Consider the following 18,525-nt stretch of genomic DNA (forward strand, 5'->3'; position numbering starts at 1 on the left):
CTACACACTGCTTTAAATGTGTCCCAGAGATTCTGGTATGTTGTATCTTTGTTCTCATTGGTTTCAAAGAACATCTTTATTTCTGCCTTCATTTTGTTATGTACCCAGTAGTCATTCAGGAGCAGGTTATTCAGTTTCCATGTAGTTGAGCGGTTTTGAGTGAGTTTCTTAGTCCTGAGTTCTAGTTTGATTGTACTGTGGTCTGAGAGACAGTTTGTAATAATTTCCTTTCTTTTACATTTGCTGAGGAGTGCTTTACTTCCAACTATGTCATTCATTGTGGAATAAGTGCAATGTGGTGCTGAGAAGAATGTATATTCTGTTGATTTTGGGTGGAGAGTTCTATAGATATCTATTAGGTGCGCTTGGTGCAGAGTTTAGTTCAATTCCTGGATATCCTTGGTAACTTTCTGTCTCGTTGATCTGTCTAATGTTGACAGTGGGGTGTTGAAGTCTCCCATTATTATTGTATGGGAGTCTAAGTCTCTTTGTAAGTCTCTAAGGACTTGCTTTATGAATCTGGGTGCCCCTGTATTGGGCGCATATATATTTAGGATAGTTAGCTCTTCCTGTTGAATTGATTCCTTTACCGTTCTATAATGGCCTTCTTTGCTCTTTTGATCTTTGATGGTTTAAAGTCTCTTTTATCAGAGACTAGGATTGCAACCCCTGCTTTGTGTTGTTTTCCATTTGCTTGGTAGGTCTTCCTCCATCCCTTTATTTTGAGCCTATGTGTGTCTCTGAATGTGAGATGGGTCCCCTGAATACAGCAAACTGATTGATGGGTCTTGATTTTTTATCCAATTTGCCAGTCTGTCTTTTAATTGGACCATTTAGTCCATTTACATTTAAGGTTAATATTGTTATGTGTGAACTTGATCCTGTCATTGTGATATTAGCTAGTTATTTTGCTCGTTAGTTGGTGCCATTTCTTCCTAGCATCGATGGTCTTTACATTTTGGCATGTTTTGCAATGGCTGGTCCGGGTGGTCCTTTCCATGTTTAGTGCTTCCTTCAGGATCTCTTGTAGGGCAGGCCTGGTGGTGACAAAATCTCTCAGCATTTGCTTTTCTGTAAAGGATTTTATTTCTCCTTCACTGATGAAACTTAGTTTGACTGGATATGAAATTTTGGGTTAAAAATTCTTTTCTTTAAGAATGTTGAATATTGGCCCCCACTCTCTTCTGGCTTGTAGAGTTTCTGCTGAGAGATCTGCTGTTAGTCTGATGGGCTTCCCTTTGTGGGTAACCTGACCTTTCTCTCTGGCTGCCCTTAACATTTTTTCCTTCATTTCAACTTTGGAGAATCTGACAATTACGTGTCTTGGAGTTGCTCTTCTCGAGGAGTATCTTTGTGACGTTCTCTGTATTTCCTGAATTTGAATGTTGGCCTGCCTTACTAGGTTGGGAAGTTCTCCTGGATGATATCCGGAAGAGTGTTTTCCAACTTGGTTCCATTTACCGCTCACGTTCATGCACACCAATCAGATATAGATTTGATATATCATTCACAGCCATACGACCAGGTGTCTACTACGGACAATGCTCAGAAATTTGTGGTGCTAACCACAGCTTTATACCAATCGTCGCAGAACTAATCCCACTAAAAATTTTTGAAATAGGACCCGTATTCACCCTATAAATAGTATAAACTCACTTCTCTTAACCCAAGACATCTACAGACCCACTGTACAGCTATTACAGCATTAACCTTTTAAGTTAAAGATTGAGAGATATAGATTTTCACATAATCCCATATTTCTTGGAGGCTTTGTTCATTTCTTTTTCCTTTTTTTTCTCTAGACTTCTCTTCTTGCTTCATTTCATTCATTTGATCTTCAATCATTGATACTGTTTCTTCCAGTTGATTGAGTCGGTTACAGAAGCTTGTGCATTTGTTACGTATTTCTTGTGTCATGGCTTTTATCTGTCAGTTCGTTTATTGCCTTCTCTGCACTGATTATTCTAGTTATCCATTCTTCCATTCTTTTTTCAAGATTTTTAGTTTCTTTGTGCTGGGTAAATAGTTACTCCTTTAGCTCTATGAAGTTTGATCGACTGAAGCCTTCTCTCAACTCGTCAAAGTCATTCTCTGCCCAGCTTTGATCCATTGCTGGCGATGAGCTGCGTTCCTTTGGAGGGGGAAATGGGCTCTGATTTTTTGAATTTCCAGCTTTTCTGTCCTGCTTTTTCCCCATCTTTGTGGTTTTATCTGCCTTTGGTCTTTGATGATGGTGACGTACTGATGGGGTTTTGGTGTGGGTGTCCCTTCTGTTTGCTAGTTTTCCTTCTAACAGTCAGGACCCTCAGCTGTAGGTCTGTTGGAGATTGCTTGAGGTCCACTCCAGACCCTGTTTACTTGGATATCAGCAGCGGAGGCTGCAGAAGATAGAATATTGCTGAACAGCGAGTGCTGCTGTCTGATTCTTGCTCTGGAAGCTTCGTCTCAGGGGTGTACCCCACCATGTGAGGTGTGGGGTGTTGGTCTGCGCCTAGTGGGGGATGTCCCCCAATTAGGCTACTCTGGGGTCAGGGACCCACTTGAGCAGGCAGTCTGTCCATTCTCAGATCTCAACCTCCATGCTGGGAGATCCACTGCTCTCTTCAAAGCTGTCAGACAGGGTCATTAACATCTGCAGAGGTTTCTGCTGCCTTTTGTTTAGCTATGCCCTGTCCCCAGAGGTGGAGTCTACAGAGACAGGCAGGCCTCCTTGAGCTGCGGTGAGCTCCACCCGGTTCGAGCTTCCAGGAGGCCTTGTTTACCTACTTAAGTCTCAGCAATGGTGGGTGTCCCTCCCCCAGCCTCGCTGCTGCCTTGCAGTTAGATTTCAGACTGCTGTGCTAGCAATGAGGGAGGCTCCGTGGGCGTGGGACCCTCCCAGCCAGGTGTGGGATATAATCTCCTGGTGTGCCGTTTGCTAAGACCCTTGGCAAAGCACAGTATTAGGGTGGGAGTTACCCGATTTACCAGGTGTTGTGTGTCTCAGTTTCTCAAGGGGTTCCCTTCCCCCTTGCACTTCCCAGGTGAGGTGATGCCTCCCCCTGCTTCAGCTCTCGCTGGTTTGGCTGCACCAGCTGACCAGCACCGATTGTCCAGCACTCTCTAGTGAGATGAACCCAGTACGTCAGCTGAAAATGCAGAAATCACCCGTCTTCTGTGTCGCTCACGCTGGAAGCTGGAGGCTGGAGCTGTTCCTATTTGGCCATCTTGCTCCGGAATCCCCTAACACTTTTTTCAAGCAATGCCCACTGCTTTTCTGGCCTGAGTTCTAAGTTAGGTAAAACAGCGATGAGTGCTCTGTCAATCCTTTAAGTAGCCCCAGACAGGCTACCAGAGACTTAAACAAGAATTTGTAAGTTCTGCTTTGCTTTCTCTAGAAATGGGGATCAGGGTGCAAGACAGAATGCAGTTGCTGATTTCAAGACTGCTGCAACACCAGGGCACTTGCGTTGGAAGGGCAAGCAGAAATGTCAGAAAGCTTTCTTGCCATTTTAAAGTTGCCTGTTGTTGACTCAGCGTTTGCTTCATTGCTATAAACTTTTTGCTATTTTCCAGAGTTCTGACAAAATTGGCTATGCCTGTTCCTGCTTTCATATATATATATATATATATATATATATATATATATATTTTTAGAGATTGGGGGTCTCACTATGCTAACCAGGCTGGTCTTGAACCCCTGGCCTCAAGCCATCCTCTCATCTCAGCTTCCCAAAGTGCTGCAATTACAGGTGTGAGCCACCACACCCAGCCCCTGCTTGTTTTTCAGTGTGCTTACTCCACCATGTTGCTCAAGTGTGTATATTTTCAAACTACCCTGTAGTGTTGTGATTGGAAATAAATCCCTGAGCCTTTTGTATAACTCAGATCAAAAACTTAGTTTATCCTATTAGAAAGATTAGAAACATGATATATCTTTCACTTTTTCAGGGATAGGCTCATTAGAAGGCTCCTATGTGCCAGATGCTATACAAGACTTTTCATTTCTCTTAATGTTTACAACAAGCTTGTTGCCAAGGCTGATCTTGAACTCCTGGCCTCAAATGATCCAGCTCAGTCTCACAAAGTGTTGGGATTGTTTGGCCAACTAATGACTATCTTAACTCTTGTGTTTCAATGTTTATACCCTCTTTTTTCTTGACTGATTGTATCACTATGTCTTCTAGAACAATGTTGAACAGAAATGGTGACAGCAGACATCCTTGCTTTAATATTTCACCATTATATACGATGTTAGGTATAGATTCTTCTCACAGATGCCCTTTATCAGATGGAGGAATTTATATTCTTACTTTGCTGAAAGGTTTTTGTAGTCTGAGGGGGTGCTGCATTTTGTCAAACACTTTTTCTGTAATAATTGAGATGATTGGTTCTGCAGTCATTGAGATGTGGATTTTCTCCTTTATTCTGTTCGTGATTACACTGGTTGACTAATGTTAAACCAACCTTACTTTCCAGGAATAAACCCTATTATCTTTTTTACACATTGCTGGATTTGATTTGCTAATTATTTTAAGGACTTATTTCTACATTCATGATAGATATTGCTGTTATTTTCTCATGATGTCTTTTTTAGGATTTGTGTCATATATGGCATTTCTTAGGTACACCTAAGTATCATTTATTCAAGGACCTAAGAAATGCAAAAATCAATTCTGTTTTGAGGTGGTTTTCCCACCATGAAAAAAAATTTCTTTAAAGTCATCTGTCTGATTCTGTAAAAATTTCACATTCTTTATGTGAACAAAAAGCTGAAAGAAATTCAGGGAAAGAATTAAGATGTATATGAATTGCCAACTCAATGTTTTGTTCTTGCTAGTTGTGTTCCCCCGTCTTATTCCATCCATTTCACAGTAATAAGAAATAAAGAATTTTACATTGAGATTTAGGTAAATTTTTGAATTACAGTATATGATAAAAACCTTGAGGTTCAAACTCCAGGTATAATGAAATTTAATTGAAAATTACTATAGCAGTTTAAGTCAATTTGTAGTTTTGAAAGCGGTTTTAATATTTTATCTTCCACAAAAAGGTAGGAAGGTTTCTCAGCTGAACTTAAAAATATAAAGTAACACATGCAACATATCTTTAGTTAAAAATCCAAAAGTCAGAGGATAATTTCCAAATGTGTACTTTAATAGAAAAAAATTACAAATTTCATGTGCAATAGAGTATCTGCCACTTATGTAAAAAAAACAAAACAAAAACCCAAAACTTTATGTACACATAAAAACACAACATTTTTGTAAATAGAGAAAAGATCTAAAAGGGTAACATTAAAATGAAAACAGCAGTTACCTCTGGGGACAACAGTTGTGTGGAAATGCTAACTGCTTTTCAACAATGGTTTGAATTTTCTAGATGAGATTCTATTCTTGTATAATTTTGTTACTAAGATAAACATTAAAAAATTCTTCATACTAGTGAATCATAAGTCCTCACTGCATCGGACATAACACACCCAACTCCTAAAATAAATTATACGTAATTTTGAAGGTAGGGATGACATAAAAGTAGGCTATATTATTCAAATCCTACAATATATTCAAGTTTTTCCAATTATCTTTTGGGCAACAATTTGCAAAATATATTTACAGTTTCCCTTAAGTTATTTAATAAGTAGACTTAGAAAAATTACTAGTAAACTGACATTTTGGAAAATGTTCTTAATTTCTTTTGATTAAATTATCTTGCCTCAGTCTTATTAGACAAATATTTTATCAGAAAATGAATCACATGTTCTGAATATTTAAAATATCTGTTCCCTTCTTAGTCCTACCACCAATGACAAAAAAACAAAGTAGTAACTTGCTAACAAGTAATGTCTTAATGCATCAAAAAACATCAACAAATTTAAAAGAAAGGCCAAATATGGTGGCTTAAGCCTGTAATCCCAGCACTTTGGGAGGTCAAGGTGGATAGATTGCTTGAGCTCAGGAGTTCGAGACCAGCCTGGGCAATGTCGCAAAACCCCATCCCTACAAAAAAAATAGAAAAATCAGCTGGGCATGGTGGTACATGCTTACAGTCCCAGCTACTTGGGAGGTTGAAGTGGGAGGACTGCTTGAGCCCAGGAGGCAGAGGTTGCAGTGAGCTGAGATTGTGTCACTACCCTCCAGCCTTGGTGACAGAGCCAGACCCTGTCTCAAAAAATATAATTAAAAAAAATGAAAAGAAAAATGGCAAATAAGGAAAACTTTTGCCACAAGCATGGCCAAAAAATCAGTATCTTTAAAAATATAAAGGTTGTAAAGTCCATAAAATGATGGGTATTTCAGAAATAATTACAAATGGCCAAAACAAGTATGTTTACTCTCTAATAGCGAAAACAAAATAAGCTATTAAAATAAGATTATTTTTACCTTTTAAATTTTCAATGCATTTTAAAAAAGGATAATAACTATGCTGGTAGGGATTCACTGGCACTCACTTACACTTGTGTTGGTACATTAAATTGGTACAGATTTTTCTAAAGGACAATTTGACAATCAGCAAAATGCCTTATCATTTAATACTCAGCAAATAATTCACTCCAACTGAGATTTTCATATTGACTTATTTTTAAATAAAGGTAGTTAAAGAGAACTAAAAGATATTACTGTGGTTCAGGACAGAAGACTCACTAGCATGCTCAGTTAAGCCAAAACCTTTGGCAAGGTTTCTCCAGTTCCCCTCTTAAAACTGAAAGACCAGCCAAAAGAATCAAAGGGAAACACATTGAGCTCTTAAAGCTTCAGTGCATTTAATTCCTTAGAACACTACAGAATCATGGCAGCTTTTCATGATGCCAGAAGGTAGAGCATGGGGGGAATAGAGGTGGAGTCTTGCTTTTTTGCAAATCCTACCTTCTCTTTCAGGGAATAAAGAAGACAGAGGCACCAGCTTCTTCTCGAGCAAAGGAACTGAGTGTAACTATATTAAAATTTTAGGATTTTCCTATAAAGTTTATTCAATCTTTTTAAATTAGTGATTTAAGATGGTCTAGGTGATGCTCTCCTATGAAGGATTCTGCTTGATTCAAAGCTTTTATTTTCACCAAAATAAGAATTATTTCTTCGACTTTATCCCTGAAAAACAAAACAAAACGAATTTCTCCCTTTAGAAATGCAATGTATGAGGGAACAGCAGTCAATTCAGAACCTGATCATCAGTTGTTAATCTAAAATAAAAGCTTTACCTTAAGCTAGTATCTAAAAGTAGCATAAAACACAGAGAGATGCTGCCATCTCCACTTAATTATAAAATTCAAATGCAGACCATTAGTGGATGTATTCTGGCAAATTTCAATGTGAATTACTGTAAAAAGTAGAAAAACATACAGTAAGTCTATCAGAAATTTTAGTAGTGCTGCGTTGCTATCAGCTTGTATGAGACATTGTGGTGGAAGCAATGGTGGGAGTATAGTCACACATCATGACATTAGCAAATAATACAAATCTGAGTCTTTTTTTTTTTTTTTTTAAAGGGACTTGGTCTTGCTCTGTTGGCCAGACTGGAGTACAGTGGCACAATCATAGCTCACTGCAGCCTCAATCTCTCAGGCTCAAGCAATCTTCCCACCTCTGCATCCTCAGTAGCTGGGACTCAGGCACATGCCACCATGCCTAGCTAATTTTTAAATTTTCTGTTCTAGAGACAGGGTCTTGCTATGTTTCCCAGGCTGTTCTCAAACTTCAGGGCTCAAGTGATCCTCCTGCCTCAGCCTCCCAAAGTGCCGACATTACAGGCGTGAGCCACCGTGCCTATCAAATCTGGGCTTAAAAAATTTTTTTGGAGAGGGAGTTAACAGGAATACCACTGTATTTAAGCCGCCAAACATCTGGTGCTGTGAATGAAATATTCAGAACAGAGAGCTAGCTACTGCTGGATAAATACCAAGCTGCAGACCTGTACTTAACAACCGTTGAGTCCCTAAAAATGGCCAGGAAAATTAAAAACATATTTAAAAAGTGTGTAATAAAAGGGTTTTGATTTATAGTTTTAATTCTATATTCCCCTGTGCTATAGCTTTTTGAATGTGCTTAATTTGGAAGAGGTTTACATTTTAAAATATGAATATGCATAAGCCATCCCAAAGGTAACCATAAAAATATCTACTAACTCTACAGTATCACAAAGTTTTAACAAATTTTTAAAAGTACAGTAAAAATACAGATCTTTCTAAAAATGGCTGAGAGCATACAGAATCCTTGAACTATGTTTATAGAAGTGAAAATAAAATATGCATCACCTGAATTCACTTCTAGATAATTTATGTGCAGACTGCAATAAAAACTGAATGAAGTTTTCCAGCTGTGGAATAGATGTTCTCATGGCAGAATTTTCAAACCATTTTTCTGGTAGACATGCTGCTATCTGTTAATCAAAACACATGGCTGGTTTACAATGACAGTATCTAAGAACTCTTGCTAACATAATCTCATAGTGATACTGTAAGCTGAGTATCATTCTCCCTATTTTATAGTTTATGGTTTAAATAAAAACTTGTAAAAATTTCCCTTTATGTAAAAGGCTACATGTATTTTGGAAATTCATTCTTTTATCCTAAGAACTTAAAATACGCTACTCTCTATGAATACACTACCTAGTAGTACTAGTAATTCTTTCTATATTCTTGTATTTGTGAGTCATTAAATCTGTACAAAACATAATTTACAGTTAAAAACCAGAAATGTCTAGACACAAAATATTTGGTCAATACAACTCGTAATACATACATTCACTATTATTTTATAAGGAAATTGGGTGTCCTAGCAAATAATCTATATAAATTTGAGTTAAGAAATCAAATGGGTGATTCTAAGATATACAGAATGAAAGATAAATTATGTTTTTATCCTCTATCAATGTAATACATTGCTTTAATCGTAAAGCAGCAGAATAAGTCAATGTACGTGCATTCAATTTTTCTTTTGGAAATGGAAATTACATTTTATCATTGTCATTCTAAGAGTAATATAAGATTTTGAGAAAAATTTTGGTAAAAACAGAAAAATGTTAGAAAAAATTTAAAAAGAGAGAGAGAAAAAAAAAATTTCCTCATAGAAGAAACAAGGGAAAAAAAGGGAAGGAAAGGGGAGAAAGGAAAAAACTTGATACTGTTCCTGGAGAGAACAAAGTCTGGCTGCCTGTTCTTGAGGTCCAAAAATGAGATGCAGGCAATTGGGAAAGAAGGGAGTTTATTTCTGCCACCAGTTACAGGGAGGTCAGAGTAACTCACCAGACCAACTCAAAGTTGTAAGGTTTTTTCTAGTGCTTGTATATATTTAAAGCTCCGTGCTATGTGTGGGACTGGAATTGGGGGTTTGCATTCAATCTTTATCTCATCTTTAGCTAGGGACTAGGGTCTGGAAAGCTTTCTCTAGAGTCTTGGAAAGTTTCTTAATCTTATGACAGAACGAGGTGTATGTGTAAGAATGCTTTTGTTATTCTATCAGAGTTTAGGGTCTGAGAAAAACCCAGGCGGGTTCTTAATGGGTTGGTTTCTGCATTCCAGTTCTTGTACTCAGGTACCAGTTTCTCCAGTTTTAATGTTTAGCTTATACTTTCATTAAAGTTATAGTAACAGGTTCATGGAAACTGACTGTTCTGTTTGCTAATGGAAACCTGGCCTGCCACAGTATCACACTATTCAAAGAAATTCCTAGATAATCATACAGATTATGGTAGAGTTGGTAACATCAAGATCAATATTTATAGAAAGCAGAGAGTTGGGGAAAAAATAAAATGCACCCTATATATTATACAGTATATTAAATAAAGGTTCTGGAATGCACTCTAAGATTGGTCAGCATTTAAAACATGGTTGAGGCAAAAGACTTATTCTACTCCTTAATCACCTGTTTCAACTATTCAGGAAAAATAGAGAAACACTGACTGCCTAAGGCAGAAGATCCTACAAGTTTTATTATGTAAACTATCTCTTTTTAAAAGTTTTAAAACCAGCCTTTACTATTGAATGTCATTTGCACTTGTTTTCCCCTTGTTTTGTATCACAAGTCTCAATAAAATTCTCATTTAACCATGGAGCTTTTCCATTAATGATCCCAGCACTAAAAGTCTATTTTCTTGGCCTGGTTTTCTAGCCATATGCTGTGGAGAGAATGCTGTGTAAATATATTTCCTCTTCTCCACTTCATAACAGACCCTATGGTCAAAGGGGACTAAACTAAACCTGAACATAAAATGGATGATTATTTAAATTTTTAATATATAATGCTTAAAACTGTATGATACAAAAATTATAGCCAAAACAATCATGGTTGGCTAATAATTGGTATATAGTTTTATGGCAGGCTAGGTTTCCATTAGCAACCGGATGAATCAGTTTCCACTAACCCTTTTCTATAATTTTGACGAATGTGTAAGTTAAACATTAAAGAACTAGAGAAACTGGTGCCTGAGTGCAAGAACTGGAATGCGAAAGCAAACCCATTAAGACCCCGCCTGGGTTTTCCCAGACCCTAAAGTCTGATCAAATAAGAGTGTTCTTACACATATTCCTTGTACCAGGGCCCACTTAAGATTAAAAAACTTCCCAAGAGTCTAGAGAAAGCTTTCCAGACCCTAGTTACATTAGATAGAGACTGAATGAAACACTCTCCCTTGTAGGTGCACTCTCCCACATAGCATGGAGCTTAGAATGCATATAAGTGCTGGGGCGAAAAAAAAAACTGTAACTTTTAGTTGGTCTGGTGAGTTACTACAACCTTTTCCCTGTAACTGGTTGCAAAAATAACCTCTTTTCTTTCCCAGTCTGTCTGCATCTTGCTATTGGACTGTGAGAACAAGCAGCAGGACCTGATTCTATCTGGGAAAGTGTGTGTGTTTTTAAATCACATTATAAAATAATTATTTTCCCATATTCTTAAAAATTCTTCAAAAACATAACTTTTGCAAACCCAAAAGTATCTGAGACAGGTTCTGAGATTTATTTTCCTTTCACATTTTTATCTTATGAGAACACCATCGTTTTCAGAGATATTTAGGTGTTTCCAGCTATTTTCTATGATAAGTAATGCTATAACAATATTCTTTGTACTTAAAATCTATATGTGCATCTCTAATTTTTGACTTAATTTACTTTGGCTAAGTCACAGAATATAAGCTTTAAAAGTTTTGTACCCATCATGCCAAAATATTCTCCAAAAGAGCTGTATCCCTCCTTCCATCAGTGCAGGAGACTGTTTTCCAGAACCACTGCACTGCATACTCTAGGTGAATGGTGCCCCTGCAATGATGGAATTGTTGTTTTCCTGTGTTTATGATAACACTGGAAAATATAAGTAAAACAACAACAGCAAAAAAAGTTTGCCAACACAACTGGTCAAGAAAATATCCTTCCTATAAATAATCTCCATTTCTCTGATTATTAGTACTATTGATTATTTTTCACATATTTTAAGGTTAATTTTATGTTTCCTTTTAGGTGACTTGACTGTTGCACGTGTCTTGGCCATTTTTAGTCAGAACATTTGAATTATTTCCTAATTTGTAAAGCGTTTTTTTATTTAATGTGAATATTAATCCTTGTTCCATGTTAACAACTTTTTATTTCCTAGATTCTTAACTTTTCTTTTTACCTTTCTATTATAGAAAATTTCAAACATAAACAGCAGTAGAAAGAATAGTATAGTGAGCCCAATGAACACATTCCCCAGTTTTAATAATGATCAATTAATCTCACCTTTTTGATCCACTGAAGTTTTATAAAATTTTTTCAAATCTATGACTTTTTCTCATTTCTTTTGCCTTTAAGTTTAGAAGGAAATCTCTCACTCTCAAGTACAGTTATTTACCATTTTAGTATACTTTATAGTTTCATTTTTACATTTTTAAAAATTTTACCTGAAATTTCTTTGGTATATAGTGAGAGGTGAGGATTTAATATTCTTTTTGTAAACAGCCAGCCATCCTTTCCCTACCAGCCATCCTTTCCCTACTGGTGATATTTCAAACCAGTATACTATCTCTTAAATACAGAAGAGCTATTCTGGATTTCTAGTTTGTTAAATTCATTTGTCAATTTTTTTTTTTTTTTTTTTTTGAGACGGAGTTTTGCTCTTGTCACCCAGGCTGGAGTGCAATGGCGACTTACTGCAATCTTCCGCCCCCTGGGTTCAAGCGATTCTCCTGCCTCAGGCTCCCATGTAGCTGGGATTACAAGTGTTAGCCACCACACCTGGCTAATTTTCGTATTTTTAGTAGAGACGGAGTTTCACCATGTTGGTCAGGCTGGTCTCAAACTCCTGACCTCAGGTGATCCACCTGCCTTGGCCTCCCAAAGTGCTGGGGTTACAGGCATGAGCCACTGTGCCCGGTCCATTTGTCTATTTTTATATGAGTACCACACATTTATTTATTTTGTTAAATAATAGATTTTAATAGCTAAATTTTTTAGAAATGATAAAATTAGAATCAGTTTCTTCACAACTTACCTGGTTGCACTTTTTAACCACATCTGGCCCAGGTGTGGCATTGAGAAGAGCTATAATAAGGTAACGATTTAGCAGCTTCCCTAGTCCTAGTTCTTGCAAGGTGTCATCTGTAAGGAGTCCATTCCAAAGAAGAATATTGTGGAAGAGCTAAAATAAAGTATCAAGTAAATATGTACCTTTTCTCCAAAGAGAAACTGTAATAGTCTCTAATAAAAATAAAGAGTTGATCAAACTAAAATTCTCACTACAATTAGCCCTGTTAGAACTGTCAATTTTAGAATACAATATCTCTGAATAAATACTTGATTCTTTCCAAACTCCATGTATTTGCTCATCTTATTTTCATTTTCTAGGATAACCATCCCCAAATCAGTCTCAAATAACTTCACTAGAGCCTTTCCAGATCAATAATCTTCCTTCCCAATCCATTTTCTCTCAAAGCCGAGGACCATTGAATATAAGACCACAGGACCATGTGATTCATAAAGAACTGCTGTCAAAACTAGGGCCGTTATTACCAACATGTGACCTTGAGAAGGCCATCAATGCTGAGAGCTTCAATCCTCTGATACATAAAGATTAATAATCACCTGTGAATTTGAAGATAACTTGGATTAAGTAACCATAATAAATTGTAATAAAATATTGGTTGCCCTTTCCCTCTACTAAATTCAGATCTTTCTGTGAATTTTAAGGTGTTTCTAACTTTCTTTCTAGTACTATATTGACTACTCTATTGTTTTACTAAAATGTAATGCTTTTTCACATTTTATCTCATTGTTGATGTTGTTCCCTCTTCCCAGAAAGCCTTTTCCCTGATTCAACCACATGACAAATATTAATTCACACTATTAAAACTACTCTTGCTGAGGTCACCTCTATCCTTCTAATTGTCAAATCCAATAAGCAGTTTCAGTCTTTCTCTTAATTCTCTTTGGTGGCATTTAACACTCTTTTCTTCATTCTTGAAAATCTTCCATTTAGCTTCCTTGAGGCCATTCTCTTGTGATCATCCTAAGGCTCATAACTGATTCTACAGTTTCCTTGAAGCCTCCATGTTATCCTCTTTTGTTAGTATTTCCCAAGGTTCTGTCCTTAACCTACTTCTCATGCTTTACCCAGTCTCCTTAGAGCTTGTGATTCATGACCATGGCTCCAAATATTGCCTACAGGTAGTGGACTCCTAAATCTCCAGCTCAGATCTGTCTCCTGAAATTCAGACTCAAGTATCCAACCACCTCCTAGACCTCTGTATCTCTATTTGTTCCACAATATGTCCAAAATAGATCTTATCTTCCCTCGATCAGTTATTGAGTCCTTTCAATGCTTCCTCCTAAACATTGTTTGAACCTTCTTCTCCTTCCCATCTCTACTGCCACTGACTTAGCAATAATTTTAAGGCCAGGGGTTGGCCAACTATAGCTTGTGGGTTAAATCTATCCTGTCGCCTGTTTTTGTAGGGTCCATGAGCTAAGAATGGTTTTAACATTTTTCAAGGACATTTTAAAACTGTTTTTAAACAAAATATTTTGTACCGTGAGAAAATTATATGACATTCAAATTTCAGCATTCATAACTTTTATTCAAACATAGCCATGTTCATTTGTTTATATACTATGACTGTTTTTGTGCTATGGTGGCAGAATTGAGTAATGAGACAGAGACCATGTGAACCACAAAGCCTAAAATAGTATCTAATTCTTACCGAAGAAGTTTGTTCTTTGTTCTATAGTAAACAGGATTTTTACAAAATTTGCCTTTTCATTTTTGCAGTTTTTGCTCACCTTTAGGCCTGACCAGAACTGTCTTTCTTGGAACTTCAAATGAGGTGATGTTTTGTTTTCTACAGCACTAATTAGAAACAAAAGAAGGAGAAAGGAGAAAATGCAAAGAACTATTAGCCTTTCAGAACCAGGGTTTGAGATCAGACTTTCTTTTTAACAGAGATTATCTGATGAGATCCATTGGAATTACAAATTCATGCATACTCTGACCCAATGATCTCATTTCTGAGAATGCCTCTTGTAGATACACATGCACAAGTATGGAATATGTCTATAAGATTGTTTACAACATCAGTGATGATAGTAGTTCACCAGTCACATGACCATCATAGGACATCTAAATGATGGCAAACTTTACAGCTTAAAAAAGAATGAGGAAGCTGTTTATATGATGGATGACATGTATAGAAAGATCTCAAGAGGTACTAAGTGAAAAAAAGGTACAAAACAGATTACAACTTTTTGAGTATACTTCCTTTGCTGTAGAAAGGAAGGCAACATAAGATTATAGCTTATATAAGTACTTCTGTTTGCATGAAGAAAGTCTTGAAAGATAAAAATTACTCAGTGTGATTATTAATGCATGCACATATGTGAGCAGAAGGAGAAGGGCAAAAACTGAGTCAGGGGTGGGAGTAAAACTTTTCATTTTAATAAAATTTTTTTAGTAAAATAATATATACTTATTTATAAATAAACAATATACCACATTTGTACATCTGAACCATGTGAATGCATTACCTATCTAAAACATTACAAAGCAAAGTTTACCAGGGCAGAATTTTTACATGTAGACATCTCATGACTCAAAATCAATCAGAAAGCTTTGAGGTTCCTTTCTTCCCCCTCCAAAAAGCTCCTCCATCCTGTCAGTACTCACTGGATTGCTACAGTTCATGTATCATTATAACTGATGCCTTCTTAGCAAAGTTATGATCACACATCAAATACTACTTGTTTTATAATTTAAAGTGACTGCAGAATTTACAGGTGCAGTTTCTGGTTCCTCAGTGTTGTGCTTCCTCTGTGCTAGGCACTGTTGTGTTCTGAGCACCCTCTCCATCTCCCTAATATCCTGTGAGGTAGGCACTAATTTTATCCTAATTTTATAGATGAGTAAAAATATCTACTAACAGTGGACTTGTGCTCTTTACCACTCTATATCACCTACTATGTTCCTAGGATATGTGTAAAACTAAAACCAAAACCCAAACCAACCAAACAAAAATACATCTAAGCACCAAGCATAAAACAGCATAAAGTAAGTCACTGAGAAATATTTGTTGAACTCTCAATTTGCATCCTCATAGAGTATGTGTACACGTTTTGAAAACACTATAGTTTCTTTTGCATTGCATTCTTAACCAAATCTGCACTCTATGATCAGCTATTTCAAATAATCTAGAAATTAACAGCTCTTACCTCTTTGGATACAGAGGAATAAAAACATCATCTTCTACTGCCTTCTTCATTCTTGAAACAATGGATTTAAGTAAATCCTATTATTACAAATTTGAAAAGCATCAGTGATAGTAGAAGACAGAAATGTATTTAACAAAAAAAAAGTAATTTTAACAGCAGTACAAATTTGTCCACACTCACAGAAGCAGCTGTTAAAATAATTTAACAGCTGGTACAAACAAAATTGGGTACAAACAAAACCTTATTTATCCATGTTGCTACATATGGGTATAGCTGGATCATTTTCATTGCTATATAGTATTTTGTCGCATGAATACTACTGATGGAACACTTATGTGATTTCTGGTTTGGTGGCTATTATAAATAATGCTGCCACAAAAATTCTTGTACATGTCATTTAGTACACGTCATACATCTCTAATGGGTGTATACATAGAGATGGAATTGCTGGAGTATAGTTCATGTCCATACATTGAACTATGTACAAAAAAACCAAACTGTTTCTAGAATAGTGGCATCCCATTACTGCCTGCAGTATAAAAGAAATCCTGTTTCTCTACATACTTACAATAATTGGCATTTTCTTGTTTCTTAATGTTTGCAACTGTAGTGGGTATGCAGTCATATTTCATTGTGTTGTTTTAATTCTCATTTAATGATCACTGAGTAATGTGCTGTTGGGTATCTCTTCATATTCCTGTTTGCCACTTTGCAAACCCTTTTGCAAAGTACCTAATTAAGCTGCTTGCCAACATAGCTTGTTTTTTGTATTAGGTTCTGTCTTTTTATTATTGATTTGTGCAAGTCTTCTACATACTCCAGCTGTGGGTCCTTTGTTGGTTTGTTGTGTCCTGTGATGCAGAAAATCCACTTAGGGAAATCCATTTTGTTTGTATATAAAAAATTGGAAATAACCAAAATATTCAATCATAAGGAATTTTAAGGAGATGTTACATCCATCCAGTGAATCTACCATAAACTTTAGCTGAAGTTTATGATGACTACAGTAACAGACAACTATAAATATGCAATGAGATAACATTAAGCAGTAGTAGTACACTAACTTACATGCCTATTAGGATTATAACTTTGAAAAAAGAGCCTAGATGAAAATATCCTACAATGGTATTAGTCCTTGTACTAGGGTAAAAGATAATGAGTGTTTATTTTTTTCATGTATTAGCAATATTTCTATAACGATATTCTTATTCTTAAAGTATTCATATTTGAAAAATGAAAATGGCATACTACACACTAGAGTAAAAGTTTTTTAAGTCAATGACAATGTATACAGCACAAATTCAGCTGTCACATACTGTATACTAACTGAATTATCCATAAAATTCAATCAAATATATTTTTCATAAATAGTATAATGAGCTGAAGTCGTTTCTCTTTCCACTTAATTATCTGTAACATATTCCTCAAGTGGCCATATATCAACATTTATTTAATGTTAAAAATTAAAACTCAGTTGTATTTTACTCCATTCCTTAAACATTCTGAATTCTGTTAAAAGAAAAAAGAGCGTTTTCTGGACAATATCTCCAAAAAAATAGCATTTGAGTTTATGTAACTTACTGAGTTAGGTGTTCATGCTAGAAAAAAAGCTGCTTTGATTTTTTTCATTTAATTTTAATGATTTTGAATGCCAGCCTTGACAAATATTTCCATATTGTTTAAATGTTGTTTCTTAAAATAGTTCTATTGAAAATGAACTATAAATAAAGGACATTATTGAATCAACTGGCAAAAGTGGAATATGGATGGTAGATTGTTGATAAATTTGCTGAAACTAACTACTCTGGTTATATAACATAATATCCGTGTCTTAACAAATATGCACCTTGTTCTCAGTATTCAGGACAAAAAATATTGTATGTATATATTTAAAGTGGAAGGGCTAATGATAAAGCCAATGGGGCAAAATATTAATGACAAGTAAATCTGGGTAAAGGGAATATGGAAGTACTACTCTTATTCATGAAAGTTTTCTTTCAAAGTATTAATATTTCCAAATAAATTATTTAAAACAAAACATAAATTTGCTGGCTGGGTGCAGTGGCTCACACCTGTAATCCCAGCACTTTGGGAGACTGAGGTGGGTGGGTCACTCGAGGCCAGGAATTTGAGACCAGCCTGGCCAACATGGCAAAACCCTGTCTCTACTAAAAATAGAAAAAAATTAGCCAGGCATGGTGGCACATGCTTGTAATCCCAGCTGCTTGGGAGGCTGAGGCACGAAAATCGCTTGAACCCAGGAAGCAGAGGGTGCAGTGAGCGGAGATTGCACCACTGCACTCCAGCCTGGGTGACGAGAGTGAGGTTCCGTCTAAAAAAAAAACCAAAAAACTGAAAAACAAACAAACAAAAAAAACCCCACATAAATTCACATAAAACCATAAGCTATTAACTTTTCTAACTATTAAATAACATCTTTTTTTTTTTTTTTTTTGAGACGGAGTCTTGCTCTGTCGCCCAGCCTGGAGTGCAGTGGCCGGATCTCAGCTCACTGCAAGCTCCGCCTCCCGGGTTTACGCCATTCTCCTGCCTCAGCCTCCCGAGTAGCTGGGAATACAGGTGCCCGCCACCTCGCCCGGCTAGTTTTTTGTATTAAATAACATCATTTATTTGGTGGAAAATAAGGTTCTCCAAACAGTTTTAACAAGCATTCTGAATCACACGTTTAGACTCACCTACAACCCTTTGCATAAATACACTTTAAAATAGCTTTAAAGAGGCACTTGTGTGATGCCTGTGGTTTTTATGCTGCTCTGTATATCCATGGAGGTAATCCCAGGATAGTCTGGACAGATGTTGGGGTGGTCGGGGAAGAATAAGGGCAGGTGCTCACAACAGCAGGAGCAGTTTTACTTCTGTGT

At 36.4% G+C, this 18,525-nt stretch overlaps 1 protein-coding gene across 3 annotated transcripts in view; it reads right to left on the minus strand.

Annotated features, from left to right (window-relative positions):
* Positions 1–6,704: 6,704 nt before the first annotated feature.
* The window catches only part of GCFC2 (GC-rich sequence DNA-binding factor 2), a 49,662-nt gene continuing 37,841 nt past the window's right edge, over positions 6,705–18,525 (minus strand). For all 3 annotated transcript variants that reach the window (XM_023187962.2, XM_023187963.2, XM_023187961.2), the window contains exons 13-17: positions 15,644–15,720; positions 14,222–14,288; positions 12,438–12,584; positions 8,231–8,355; positions 6,705–7,067 (exon numbers count right to left, since the gene is read on the minus strand). In XM_023187962.2, the coding sequence (XP_023043730.2) occupies positions 6,959–7,067; positions 8,231–8,355; positions 12,438–12,584; positions 14,222–14,288; positions 15,644–15,720 (525 nt within the window). In that variant the 3' untranslated portion in view covers positions 6,705–6,958. The remainder of the gene's footprint in view (positions 7,068–8,230; positions 8,356–12,437; positions 12,585–14,221; positions 14,289–15,643; positions 15,721–18,525) is intronic.

Source organism: Piliocolobus tephrosceles, chromosome 15 (assembly GCF_002776525.5).
Source record: "Piliocolobus tephrosceles isolate RC106 chromosome 15, ASM277652v3, whole genome shotgun sequence".
Classification (NCBI taxonomy): Eukaryota; Metazoa; Chordata; class Mammalia; order Primates; family Cercopithecidae; genus Piliocolobus; species Piliocolobus tephrosceles.